The sequence below is a fragment of the Apostichopus japonicus genome, chromosome 10 (genome assembly GCF_037975245.1).
Source record: "Apostichopus japonicus isolate 1M-3 chromosome 10, ASM3797524v1, whole genome shotgun sequence".
Lineage (NCBI taxonomy): Eukaryota > Metazoa > Echinodermata > Holothuroidea > Aspidochirotida > Stichopodidae > Apostichopus > Apostichopus japonicus.
The window spans coordinates 3,142,422-3,156,299 of NC_092570.1; the positions used below are offsets into that span (position 1 = coordinate 3,142,422).

Below are 13,878 nucleotides of genomic sequence, written 5' to 3' on the forward strand. Positions count from 1 at the left end.
ATAAATGATTGTATATAATTCAATAAAATGCAACTACTAAAATTATTTTTGCCCATACTTCAGATAGAGGAACAAGTAGCACGATATCAAACAACGTAAATTGCACATTGGAATTTAAATTCACCCCATAAATAATTCTTCTGTACGGCCCCGGCTATTGTAGTACAGAAGTTCATCAGATCGTACCAACACTAACAGCTAAAGTACGTATAGAAGTAGCAATCAGTCAATTATGTCTTCGTCTTTGAAAGAGAGACTGAAGGAGCTCGAAACCATCGAGGGCGATATAGCCCAAGTGGTACACCAAGCAGGTAAAGATTCACGACGGAATTAATTTTGTATCCAACAAAAGTTTAACTACTCTCAGGCCATAGTTGAACTTATTTAGACCATTTACTAAATAAGCTACAGTAAGTGGTGATTATTCACACCATGTGAAGGTGTCTGGCGATTTGGTACACTGTTAGTACGTTTCGCAGAACTGCTCCGTACCACACTAAAGTTAGGGCATCATATTGTTAAATATTTTCCAAAATTGCCCTTGAAATTTTGAGTTATTTCCTTCAAACATTCAATCTGCAGCTGGAACGCACGTACTTCATCAGGAATGTACATACTATATATTATAGACACAAGAAGCAGAGGACAGAATTCATTTTTCCTTAGCAACACAAATCACCATGCAGTTTTTGCACCTGACAAACGCATAAAATGATAGGACTGACGACCATAAGCAATTTATACAGCCCTAACAGCAGTAATATGTTTGAATATTAGCCAGGTCCATACATTTCTGACACAATTATTGACCTGTTAGTGTTACTGTTAGCCTATAGTGGCATTCGTACAAACTCTTATCATTTCAAACGTACAAAGGCATAAATAATATGTTAGTAGCACCTGGGAGCATATCACATGACCCCTCTGTGGTTGGTTCATTTTCATAACGTGAAGCAAGAGTTCCAGATCATATGTAATTTAATCGTTATAGTTATGTCATGCCAGTTCGGTTAGTGTAACTCAACATTTGTGCAATGGGTCAGGCTGGTGCTTACATACCAGAAAAGTTTATCCAGCCGGGACAAAGCATAATAAACTTCTTTTCAATGTCACATGAAAGTAGGTCACCTGGAAATATTTTATAATCATGTCTCCATGATATTCTGTCTAGAAAATATCTTTGGGATAGTGCATTCACCATATGCACAGTAAGGTGCTTTTTAATTGCTACTCTCCCCCACTGTCTATGACACTTTCCCTGAGCTTGGTTTCTCCCCCTTTCAAAACTACAAGCAGACCTGTTGGCAGTGCCTCTCCCTTCCCTCCCCCTCCCACCTGAGCTGCCATCATGCTTTAAACTTTACAAGTTACAGGACAGGAATACTGTACCCTTCCTTTAATAGTGTGTGCCAGAATTCCTGGCTACAGAATGTGTTGCTACACCAATACAGTAGCTCTGAGAATAAGGAAAATTGTCATCACTATTTGTCTGTCTTCTGGCAAATATGAAAATGTGTTAATTGCCGCCGGGCAACTGGATGAATAAGCACTAACGTACAGTTAAGCTTGCACGGTTTCGTGAAAACTTACAACCGGTTTTTCTCTAGCAAAAAACCGAATCTGGCTCAAAAACCGGTTTTTTCCCCCTCCCGAATTGCATTGAAAACATCCAAATCTCGATCGCTAAGATGTGTATTTTTGAAGCTTTACCAACAGCGTGTTCAAGTATGTTCGTTCGCAGTAAATTGTTAAAAAAATAAGAAGAATAAATTCAAGAAATGTTACTGCCTTCATGACTCGCATTTTATAACCCACGTTAACTAAACTGAAGTAAATATGTCGAAAAGAAATGTGTTAGTAAAAATTTTTCTTAAAGTTTTAACATCACGTACACCGTACACGTATCGTTTGTCTTGTGTTTACTGTACTTCACGAAGTGCAAATTCGTGTTCAGAAAAAAAATATCACGTTCATGTTAAATGTTATATTATATGTTATATTTTCGGAGATGAGGGCCGAGCGTAAACCCCATTATGACCAATTGGAGATCGTAAACAAAAATGCCTTACAATATGATTGGTCCAATGAAGGTACCAAATTGCACGAGGCTCTAGCCATGTTCGCGGGTGGTATCTTGGCGGTAAAATAAATTTCTCTTCAAGGAGTGAAGAGAATTTACCGTCTACACTTTCAAGTACAAGTTGAAAAATATCCCTGGCAAAAGCGGGGATTAGGTCGGCAAAGAATATAAATTGTTAACGTTTAAGTTGGAAACATGTGTTCTTCAACGCAAACGAAAAACCAACTAAGAGACGCCTTGTCTGATAACTGATAAGAAGAAATGTTTAAAGGAAACTTACAAAGAAAATAAAATCTATTAGCGTACAAAGGAGAATTGTCCCAACAGCAACATCTGTAATTTCCAGTCATGTATGCAACAGTTTTACTCCTTTAATATTCCTTGACTCAAGCCTGACGCCAGGTGTGTCTTGTGAATAATGGACTGTGATTGTTCTAATGTTACTTGTTGCATCTTAGTTGTTAAACTCAGAGCCCCCCTGTGATTGTTCATTGTTCTAATGTTACTTGTTGCATCTCAGTTGTTAAACTCCCAGAGCCCCCCCCCCCCCGTGATTGTTCTAAAGTTACTTGTTGCATCTTAGTTGTTAAACTCAGAGACCCCCCGTGATTGTTCTAATGTTACTTGTTGCATCTTAGTTGTTAAACTCCCAGAGCCCCCACCCCCTCCTGCGACTGTACATGTCGTATGGTATTGTGGATTGCGCAATGTACCTTTCAAGTTTTAACGTTCATTTTTTGAACACGAACTGTGATCAATGTGTTTGAAAAGATTTTCTCCATATCCTCTACTATTAAATTGAAGTTGAATAATAAGAACAAAACAAAGAGGACAAACACGTCGGATATAATTTATTTTGAACTGCATCTCGTCATTTGAGTGTGTACTTCTCACAACTACTAACGTTGGCCACCAAGGTCAGTTCAATACTACAAGGTACCTAACTGATGCACGCATATAAGGGCTGCATAGCCTAATGTTAGGCCTAGCTATCCACCCTCAAGCACTGGTTATGGCGTGTGCCGATCGTAGCTGACAATGTCGTCTTTCAGAAAAGCTTTCTCTTGTTGCAATTTACTTTCATATTGCAAAAAGAACAGTAAATAGGAGAAACCAAAGTCAACAAACTTTCCAGTATTTGCAATTCACATTTCGGTTTTTTCGGTTTTTCGGTTTTCTTAAAATAAAAAATAGTACCGAAATTCGGTTGGAAAAAACCGGTTTCGGTACTAAAACCGGTTTACCGTGCAAGCCTACGTACAGTACACCTTCTCCATCTGACTGCTAGGCCAATGAAAATACTATAATGTTATTCCCCTGGCAGGCAGACAAGTAAGTGATAGTGCCCACGTTATTCGTCCAGCTGTTGGGCAGATAACATGGCAAATCATCTTGTTCACTCGGCATCTGGACAAAAAATGGAAGACTGGCATATATGCCTAGGCTTATTCTAAGTGCAGTGATTAGTTACAGAGCTTACAAAGAGTCAATACTCAAATAACTCAATGTTTGTTTGATATCATGACTTGATGGTCTTCAAGTTCCCATTATGTACAAAGTGTTTTGTTGGATAGAACATCATAAATTACATTGTGAGATTCTTCATAGAAATAGCTTATTTCATGAGGCAAGTTTAGAAAACTTGTCAGTCTGCAATCTTGTATGTTGGGTAAAATTCAGTTTAAACATGATGAAAATGACAACCAAAACGATGTATGTTACTGGAGAAAGCTTCTTTAATTTTGTTTTTCCAGCTAGCTTGTAAAACGTGGACATAGCCTTATGTCAGGGTTTTGTATGGGACTTCCTACACATATGATCAGTTAGAGGGTACAGAGTTTAACTCTTCCCCTGGTGTAAAGTGAATGTGAATGATTCAAGTAGTACATTGCTAGCTGAAGGTGTCTTTCGAGAGATGTTCATCATCATTGAATTGCTGTTTCGTTTGTCACTTTTGTTTTCTAGGTCGGGCGCTTACTGAACTTGCCAAGGAGAAACCCAATGACAGGAACATGAACTCCAGTGTTAAGTCTTTCATTAAAACTCTGGAGAGTGTGGAAAACAATTTGATGAAACAAATTAATTATTTGTCTCAGGTTGCAAGTGGCCAACCTCATGAAGGTTCTAGCTACTCTGCACAGAAAGATGCTCAGATGGCTATCCATAGGTTAGAAAATGCCAAAGTGAAACTACTGGAATTGAAAACCATCTGTGATCCATGAAGGGAAAGAAACAGACTTTCCAGCCAAAGAGGATTGCCTTTCGTCACAAGTAATGGAGCAGACGTCACCGAATTGGGCCATGATATGCTAACCAGATCTATCTGTCGGTGTATAAATAGGGTCAGGTGTGTCCGCTACCACGTAGAGGTACTGCAGGCAGTCAGAAACCAAGCCTGGTTTACCGCAGAGATCTCGGTAAATGATCCGCAAAAAAAAGGCTAATCACCATTTTATGCAGTACACAACCTGAAAAGAAGGAACGATTGCTCTAACATTGGTATTTGCAATCGCCAAAGTGCTCTTTCCATTGTAAATCCTTTCAAGACTTTGTGAAACATTGAAACAAGTACAACCCCTCACCATTCCCTCCTCTCCACCCATCCCCCAAGAAAAAGACTTGTCCTAGTTATTGGTACTGTTTCAGTTAGTTAATGGTAGTGCACTATTGCTCTTAGTGCTTCATTGGTAAATTTATGTAAAAAATGCCAATTCCTCCAGCGTAATTAGTCATTACAAGGTGTTTCTAACCAAGGAAGTGGTTGAAAGTTTCTTGTAATATTTGTATAAATTTCCAAATATTGATCAGCTGTATCTGGTTGCTGCTTTATAAATAGCAGCAGCTTGTAGACTTTCTTAAGCCCACAGCCCAAGGAGCTTCCATGAAGAGGTGACCAAGTCAAAGTACCATCTATAGTACTTTAGTTTACAGAAACAGCAAATTAATTGTCTAAGTTAAACCATATTCCAATAGTAGATTTCTGGTTGAAGTTTGAAGTTGAAAAGTATTACCAGAGACTGGATGGCATCAAGATGATTATCAAGTAAATTAAATCTTAACACATGTATTCCAATTTAGGTCAAAGCCAAGGTTTGCCTTCAGTTTACTTCAGAATATTTTTTTTGTTTGCCTAAAATTTTAACTGAATATTTCTCACTAAGTTGTCACACAAAAACAATTGTCACACAAAAAAGGCATGTTTCCACACCTTTCCATTTGTGTGCCAAGAACCTTATAACTTCTGTTATAGATCCATATCTGAGCTAAAATTGTTTTTTTTTCTTTGTCAAAGTGTGTTTTGCTTTTGGGCGAAATAGATATAACTGTAGCTTTTTTTAACAACTAGTATTTTAGCCACTTTATCTATCGACAACTGGGTTTCCCATTCAATTTTCAGGAGAGAAACATTGGTTGGAGCATTGAATACTCAGAGAGAACCAAACATTCACTTTACCTAAGTTTGATCAATGCAAATGATAGATGGTACGGTGCTCAAGTACAAGGTGTTAAGGGTCTGAATAGCCTATTAGAGCAAGATTGTGGGCCACATTTGTTGTCTTATGGGGGAGGGAGGGGCCTGGCCCAGATTCAAATATTTTGCTAGACAAAATTGGCTATAACGAAAAGCTCTGCTGTATAGGGCATTACTGTATGTGTTACATAAGTACTTCTGCATATTTTCTACTATTATCCTACTTTTTGTAAAAGTGAATAAATGAAGTGAAAATTTATCTAATATCTTCTGTCAACTTTGTGAAGAGTCCAGTTCAAGCATGCTTATAGGACAGATGCATTGATAAAAGATAAAAAGAGAGACAGAATATTAATGTTTATTCTCATATTTTGCAAGGAACCATTGTATATTTCTCACTGATTCTAAATGGTAGTATCTTCTCAGAAACTTTTTACAAGACAAAAATTAACAAAAGAAAACATGCGAAAACATAGCTTCAAACATGCCCAAGATGTGATGATAAGAAGAAGTGCTGTGTTATGTAGTACTCATTGCAAAATAAAATATAATAATAAAGTTTACAACATAGAATATCTCTGATGACAAAATTAAATTTTAATATAAAATTCCCTGTTTTCTCATTCTGTAAGCACCGGCAGTGACTTGATACATGGTCACTACAAATATTAACTGCAGAGCGTATTGTTTATTTTTAATTTTTTTTACACTCACTTCTATTTCTATATTTAACTTTCAATAAACTCAATTCATCACCATCAATCTTGTTTTAACAAAAAATCATAAGAAATTCACAAATACAACAAATTGCTTATATAAATTTGGGAAAATGTTCTAATATAATCAGTCTTGTTTCCATAGAGATTGCCAAACAAGTATTCCATAGAACAGACAAATGAAGCAGATAGATGGACAGACATTAATATCACAAGGGGGGCTTAATTGATTAAACATAATAAATGTAGGTCACAGGTGGGGGGTGGTTGCCGGTTTGGAGGGTGTAAGCTACTAGGGAAAAGGGGTGGTTACTAATATTGCCGAAGCCCATGAAAGCTCAAGTTTCAATGATCAATTTACTTATTTTGACTTATTATTCCACTATGAACTAATTCACTATATTTGTATTTCAGAGCAGAAATGGGAGTGGGAGGGGGGGGGGGGGTGAACATTGCAGTGGGTTAGATACAAGACACCAATTTCAACATTTTTCAAACAATTTCAAATATACATTTGCCATTCACTAATACTGCAAAGAGAAAAACTTACAAATGAGATTAAATTTAAAAATTATAAGTTACAAACTTGAGACTGACCAGCAGTTCTAAAGTGTATATCATAGTAATTAAACAATATTTTCTCTAAAAATGAAAATCTTCAATAGAAAAATCAGTTACACTTCTACAAAAGAAAATGGTCAAATATGAGAGAAAAATATGTGGGGAAAAAAAGTACTATACATGAGATAGTAGCAATTGTACTTGTCTTATGAACATGCAGCTGCATTTACAAATAAGAGGTATACCATAATTCTTCTTAGAGATGGAAACCCTGAAAAATTAGCACTTGGGCCTGTACAAGCTCAAACCTTTTGGTAATTTTAGGATTTTACCATCTCTATAAACTTTTGAAAGATCTCTTGATCCAATTCCTGTCATGCGAGCATTCTGCAGTGAATTCAATTATATTAAACACACTTTACACTTTCAAGGACTTGGTTAAAACTATCAAACTTAATCAAGGCCACATATTACATAAAATGTGGGAGGAAAGAGGGGAGGGGGGGATAATAAAAGTACAAAAGAGATCACAAATAAACATGATTAATAAATTTCCAACATTTACAATAGACCCATCAAATGGGATTATGTCACTTTGATATGAGAAAAATAAGTCTTGTAAGGGAAGTTTTCCGTATAGTATAAATGTTGAATTAGAAAAAGTTTTGAATTAGGAAAGTTTTTACGAAAGAATAGAAAATGTATACATGCAACAAACACAGGATCGACAATATCTATAAATGATTCACAAGGTATCTCTCAGTGGACCTAAAAATTGCTTGGACAAGAAGTTTCTTATTTTTGTCTTTGTGTCTTGTCATTCCTAATTTGGTTTACAAATATAGTACTCATTTCAGAAAGTAGTACTTCTTCTTCTTTTTTTAATTAACACTGCCCTCGATTGGTATAATTACTATCATCAAACTACGACATAATATTTTCATGGATTGTATTTCCAAAAACTTAAGACTTTCATCCAATTTTCTCAGAGATCTAACAATCATTTCCTCTCATTTCAAGATCCTGTGCAATGTACAAAGCTGCTTTTATTCAAATAAAGATATTTCTCACAGAACAAAAATTCTGAAAGTACACAAGTAACAATTTCATCAGAAAAAAATATCTTGGAATGCATGCTACAATCTTTACTGATTCTAATGGAGTTTTATAACTTTCTTTTTTTCAGTAGAAAGCTGCAATCTTCTCAACTCAAATTCTGATTATATTACTATATGCCCTGCACTGCTAACATACCTTTGAAGACAAAACCAAAATATATTATACAAGCTTGTGAAACTGTTTTCTGACCAGACCCATATCTAGGAATTCTGAGTTGGAGGGGCAGGAACAATTTAAGAAGCACAGAGCCCCACCCCTTAGCCGCCTCTGCATCAACCTGGATACTGGCCTTATTCTGCTTTCGCAAAACAGAGATGTATGTTGGAAAGAAAGCATTTCACAATCTGGTTCTTGAAGCCACAATTTAAAGTCCTTTTCTGAGCACATTCATGGGTTCCAAAAAACTTATTGCCTGCTTTCAGGTTACTATTTCACAGAAATCGACCGGAAATAAATCAAGATGAAAGCTGTCATGGTTCATGGTCCAATCAAAGTCCAATCAATGAAGGGCACCATTTCTGAGTACTGAAATATTATGAGTGAACAAACAAATGTCTTCAAATGAAACAAACCTCACCGACTTATTTAAATTTAATTCAGAAAGAAATAAGGCCTTAAATCTTTGAGACTAGTACAATGTAGAACACATTCTTCCTTTCATATTTAACTATTTAAACTATGAATTCCAGTACATCTCTAGAACTGCTTTAAAAAGAATCTGTTTAAGATCGATTTTCTTTCTTAGAAACACTTATAAAGACAAACTTAAAAAGTCAAGAATAAATGCACAATCTGTTTCCTTCCTTTCTTGCCTTTTGGGTAAGTGTGTGAAAAACTTGTATCACAAAATGGTCCAGGTCGCCATGACAACCAAGGTCACAGTCAACATCATGCCATGTGCTCCAAAAACACTGCAACGATGCTTCTGACTTTTGGCTCAGTGGTTGAAGAGGCTCAAAGACTAAAGTCACTGCTATATCTCGGATAGATGTCTGCTCTGAAAATGATATTCTAATTACCAAAAATGTCCAAAATGTAGCAACATCAAGGAATAACCAATGCAAACATTCCTGGCTATGTACAAAACTCTCCTTTCCTAACTCCCCTCCCCCCCCACCCTCCCCAGCAGCTGGTAGGAAGATTTATTCACAAAGTCACCTCTGATTTGTATTCTCAGAAAAGTAATGACTACTGTACATATTTGTGGTGGTACATATACTGGACGGTCTCCTCTTCACGGTAACATTGTCAACCACTCATGAAGAGAAGGCCTACCTTACCTATGTAGTTGCACAGGGAATCAAATTCAGTGCTCAAATTCTGTATAGTGCCTTTGATGGCTCTGGCTGTGCCCTTACAAAACACTATGATACCTAGTATAATATGTACAGATCTTTGCACTTGGATAGCAATTTGCCCCACTTTGGATAGCAATTTACCCCACTTTGCATAGCAATTTACCCCACTTTGCATAGCATTTTGATATGCCATGCTGGATAGATCATTCCCCAATTTACACAGGGCATGAAGCTCACACACTGCAGAAACAGACAGTGAATGAGATCATCTTTGGCGTCTGATGTAGAGACGAGATGCTACCGACAATCAACGGCACGGATATTGTCCACTCGAACTGGTATTTTACACGGGATGTAAAATTCCGAGCTAACGCTCCAAAGTCAGTCCGCCATGTTTCTGATACTGAGTAGAATTTTCTGTCGATGAGACGCGTTCTGTACGTTAGCTTCGCACAGATCCTTGTCGGTGATGTCGTCGATGTATGCGATGCTGTCCCAACCGTTTTCTACAAGGCCATGGATGTACTGAGGTAAACCAAGGTCCATCAGCCACTGGGAAATGGTCGATGGCTTGCGAATGGTGTCATAAATCTGCGAGAACATAAATTACACAGTTTTAAAAGTGTCGACTAAGACAACGAAATAAAGAAGGAAAAATACCGCATCTTATCGAGCTACTTGCAGCTGACACAAATTATCACCTCTGGACTTCTCCAACAAGCCAGATATTGGTGCTATTACAAGTTATCACTTCAATATGAATTATCTACTTGAAAATAACTACAATGAAGACCTCTTCAGTTTTTTAAATGTCAGCAAAACTGTCAACACTTTGTATGAAGGTACATTTACTTCCTCAATTGCTCCTTGGAATCAAAGTTTGCTGAAAAACCAAATTATAACTCAAATAGGAAATACCTGGAAATACAATGACAAAAGATAATCCATAGTTCTTCATCCTAATTTTTCATTTCCCACTTGCCAGGACTTAAAAAATCTTTTAAAACTAGTCGTCACAGCCAAAATCACTGTTGTCAAATATTTAGCAGATTAAAAACAGAGGGTAAAATTAAAAGTCGATGACTAGCACTGTTAGCAAGTTTGATACAATATACTACTTTAAACATGACAAATATTTCTTCACTGCTTTTATAAATCGATCATATCGAAGGAATATTTAGCACGATAATCTTTTACAAATAATCTGCCAAGTTTTAAAATAAACCTTTCGATAAACTTACATCGGGATCATCCTCAAAGCTGTTTGTGTTTGTGCTTGGGCTGGTGATTGTCTTTGACATCTTCTCGGGCAGAGGAGGAATTATGTCATCATCGTCATGATTTGCTTCACTTGGGGTCCAAAGCGTGGGGGATTCCCCACTACCATTTTTGTTACCCTTTGGAGGAAATTTTGAGGGGGAAGGGAAAGGGGCACGCTTGGACATTGGACTGAGTTGAACATCCTTGTCATTAACCTCGTACACTGTAGACTGGGCAGAGGGTAGTTCCAATACAGCTGGACTAGTAGCTCTGGGAGGGGGTAAGGGAGGGGGAATGTTTGGAATAGTTTTGGTAACTGGGGAAGAATCCTTGGATTGTGGAGTGGTGGCACTATTTGAATGAGCGTTGCTTGTGTGCACCGGCAGGGCTATACTAGGGGGGTCATCTGATTTCATGGATGACCTTCTTTGGGGTGGCAAAGGGGTACTAACTTCTTTACTCCACGGCAGAACTCGCGCCATACCTACAAAGAGATGTAAAAAGAAAAAGAAAAATGGATCAGAAAAATGAAAATGATGATATGATTTGGATCTCAGAGTCTTATAGTTTTTAATGTGTTCTTGACCCTTCCTAACCAGCTCTCCACCCTTCCTATCCCCCTTACTAAAAACTATTACTACCAAGGCACTAAATGCAACATGCATCAAAATATGTAAGAAAGAAAAAAGAGGGGGGTGGGGAGAGGGTGGCCTCAAGGATATCCATAGGCAACAAACTACAGGTATGAATGTAGGTAATCTTGTTGCAGAATGTACCATCAATTAGCAACCTATACAAAACAAATTGTTGGGTCAGTTACATCAACATGCAAATTACATTCATGTGAAAGACACTGATGTTAGGATCGACTGCTTTAGGCAGAAAATTGATTGGTGATTTAAAGATTGGTAAAGTGTGGATTAATTCAATACACATGTGGATTAAGAAAAATCTAACTATCAGTAATTCAGGTAAGATTACAGTTAAAAACCACATTTAATGTATCAAACATAAACCATCAGAGGTGCATCATTTAAATGGCTGGACATCATTGTCTAGTACACCAACCAGTTTACTCACTGACAAATCATCAGAAAACTAATAATAATACAAGATTTTTTGTTTTTATGTGATCTTAAAGATGATGTTTACAATTACCTTACGATAAGTCGAAAGGAAAAAAATACTGTTTCATTTAAATATTGTGTGTGCTTTTATTTCATATGACATCACAAGGAAACATCTTGGTGTAGTGAAATAAAGTTGGAAACATAAAACGATGGATTTATAATATAGAGTATTGAACTAGGGAGGTAAATGTAAGGTATCTTTGATTGCTTTCAAAGGAGTACTCCAGACATTTCAAATTTCAAACAGGTAACAGGTGAATATCTCCCAAGTAGGATAGGCTACATGAAAAAATGTCTCAGCAAAACTCAATTGTCCTTGCATTGTCTTTATGGCTACTGCTTGATTAATTAAATTTGAAATAAAAAAAAAGATACCATTCGTAGAATCAGCAGCTTCCTCTGTTTTTCCTTTTTCTTTTTCTAATTACTGAACCTGTCACCTGATTTCCAGCATAAAGACATTGAAATAAATTGATGCCCGGTTATCAAGACAACTTTGTTTGACTAGAATCCACCAGTTAAAACTACTATTTATTATCCAGTCTCTCCATCTAAAGTTAAATGTCTTGTGTAGGTTTTGAGCACATGACATGATGGTGGCCGAGATGGGGGGGGGGGGGATTGGGGAGGACTCAGCTAGTCCATATGGGTGAGGGAGAGGAGGTAGCATGTTCCCCTATACCTGACTATGGGTCTGAAGGGGAAGGGGGTGGATTATAAGGGAAGGAACTAAGAGGGAATGGGAAGTTATGAAAGCATCTTTATCAAATCCTAGTTTATGGGATGCATCAACCAATATACCAATGTTTCCAATATTTACAATAAGTTTTAAAGCTATTAAAGCTTTTTAACTAATCCCTGCAGCTAATATCATTGCCTATCCTTTCTATACCAAGATACCCAAGCAACTGTGTGAATTGCAAATCTCTCTCCTCCACAGAGAGAGATTTTTCTCTTCCTAATATCATCTTTTTGAACTTCATGTCAACTGCTCAGCATTTAATTGCTCTTCTTCAATAATGATGATAAGGTTTTAGGTGAATTTTGTGAACAAAGTTTGCCTTTTTTTCTTCTTTTCTTTTCTTTTCATTAATTTTCTATGCATGTTTTCAGTCTTTGTGGACAAGTTTAAATAAAGCAAATTTTGCAGCTCAGATTTTGTGTTTCTTTTTGTAGAACTATGGCAGTCTTTATAAAGGTATTTTACTGTTTTCCTTGCAATCAAATTGAAAAAAGGGATGCAAAGTGATGAAAATGTTAAACAGTGTATGACATTGCATCATGCCTCATGCTGTGCAAAACACATGCTTTACATACTTCAATTATGTAATTCTTACATTACAACGGTTGATTCTGTCTCTGCTCTCCCCTATACCTATACCCCCCACTCCACCCCCCACCCCCCCCCAACTCCATTCACCTCAACTACCCTGCCCTTCCGTCATACTTAAACACATTAAGCTTTTCTCTACAAAGCAACTCTATGAAGAACACTGCACAAAATCAAAGTTCAGAAACTAGAAAGGTTTAAAATGGTCAAGAGAATCTCTCCTCCATTTTGTTCTTGATTTTTTACACTCAATTTGTCATTATTCTGGATATATATTCCAGCATGAAGCGATGATATTGAACTTTCAAGACCCAATCTCAGCTACAACTTTGCCCAGTAGGTTAACAATGGCATGTGCTCTGTTTACTTCAGGAAGAGGTCGTAAGTGATGCTTGGACTACAGTTCTCCTCTGATCTGAGAGAATATTATAACTCCTCCACCATCTCCAAGCTCTGCCACAGAACATGCCATGGTAACCACTGTTACTATGGTAACTATTTTGCATAATGATCATATTAACTTCAAGTAGAACCCATAAAGCTTGGATTTCTTGATTCTCTTCTGACCTTGAGAGATCATCCTGTAATTCCCCAACAGTTTTCCAAGCTGCTAACTACTATTTTCCAACACATAAACAATCCCTCTCAACAATGTCAAAGCACTTGAAAATATTTCTAATACACTCTTATTCCAGGAGTAGTTAGCGACTGGGCAATACAGACAGGTAGAGATAGATGCATCGATACTGAATGACTGGCCACTGACAAATAAAATATCTCTAGGTAAAATAAACATATATTACTTGACTAAGTCTCACAAGTACTTTCCTGTTACCTTCAAAGATAACATTAATGTTTTCAGAGTCTCATATCTACATTTTTCAATCCTGAGCATTTTTGATAAAAAATTGC

General features: G+C 36.9%; 2 protein-coding genes across 3 annotated transcripts in view; one reads left to right on the plus strand and one right to left on the minus strand.

Annotated features, from left to right (window-relative positions):
- Positions 1-95: 95 nt before the first annotated feature.
- On the plus strand, positions 96-5,811 carry LOC139974886 (mediator of RNA polymerase II transcription subunit 11-like). Its single transcript, XM_071982401.1, has 2 exons — positions 96-311; positions 4,046-5,811. Exons 1-2 carry the CDS (start codon positions 233-235, stop codon positions 4,300-4,302), a joined length of 336 nt encoding a protein of 111 aa, XP_071838502.1. The 5' UTR covers positions 96-232; the 3' UTR covers positions 4,303-5,811.
- Positions 5,812-7,643: 1,832 nt separating this feature from the next.
- The window catches only part of LOC139974882 (phosphatidylinositol 3,4,5-trisphosphate 5-phosphatase 2-like), a 41,367-nt gene continuing 35,132 nt past the window's right edge, over positions 7,644-13,878 (minus strand). For both annotated transcript variants that reach the window (XM_071982395.1, XM_071982394.1), the window contains exons 26-27: positions 10,488-10,990; positions 7,644-9,837 (exon numbers count right to left, since the gene is read on the minus strand). In XM_071982395.1, coding sequence (XP_071838496.1) covers positions 9,628-9,837; positions 10,488-10,990 — 713 coding nt within the window. In that variant the 3' untranslated portion in view covers positions 7,644-9,627. The remainder of the gene's footprint in view (positions 9,838-10,487; positions 10,991-13,878) is intronic.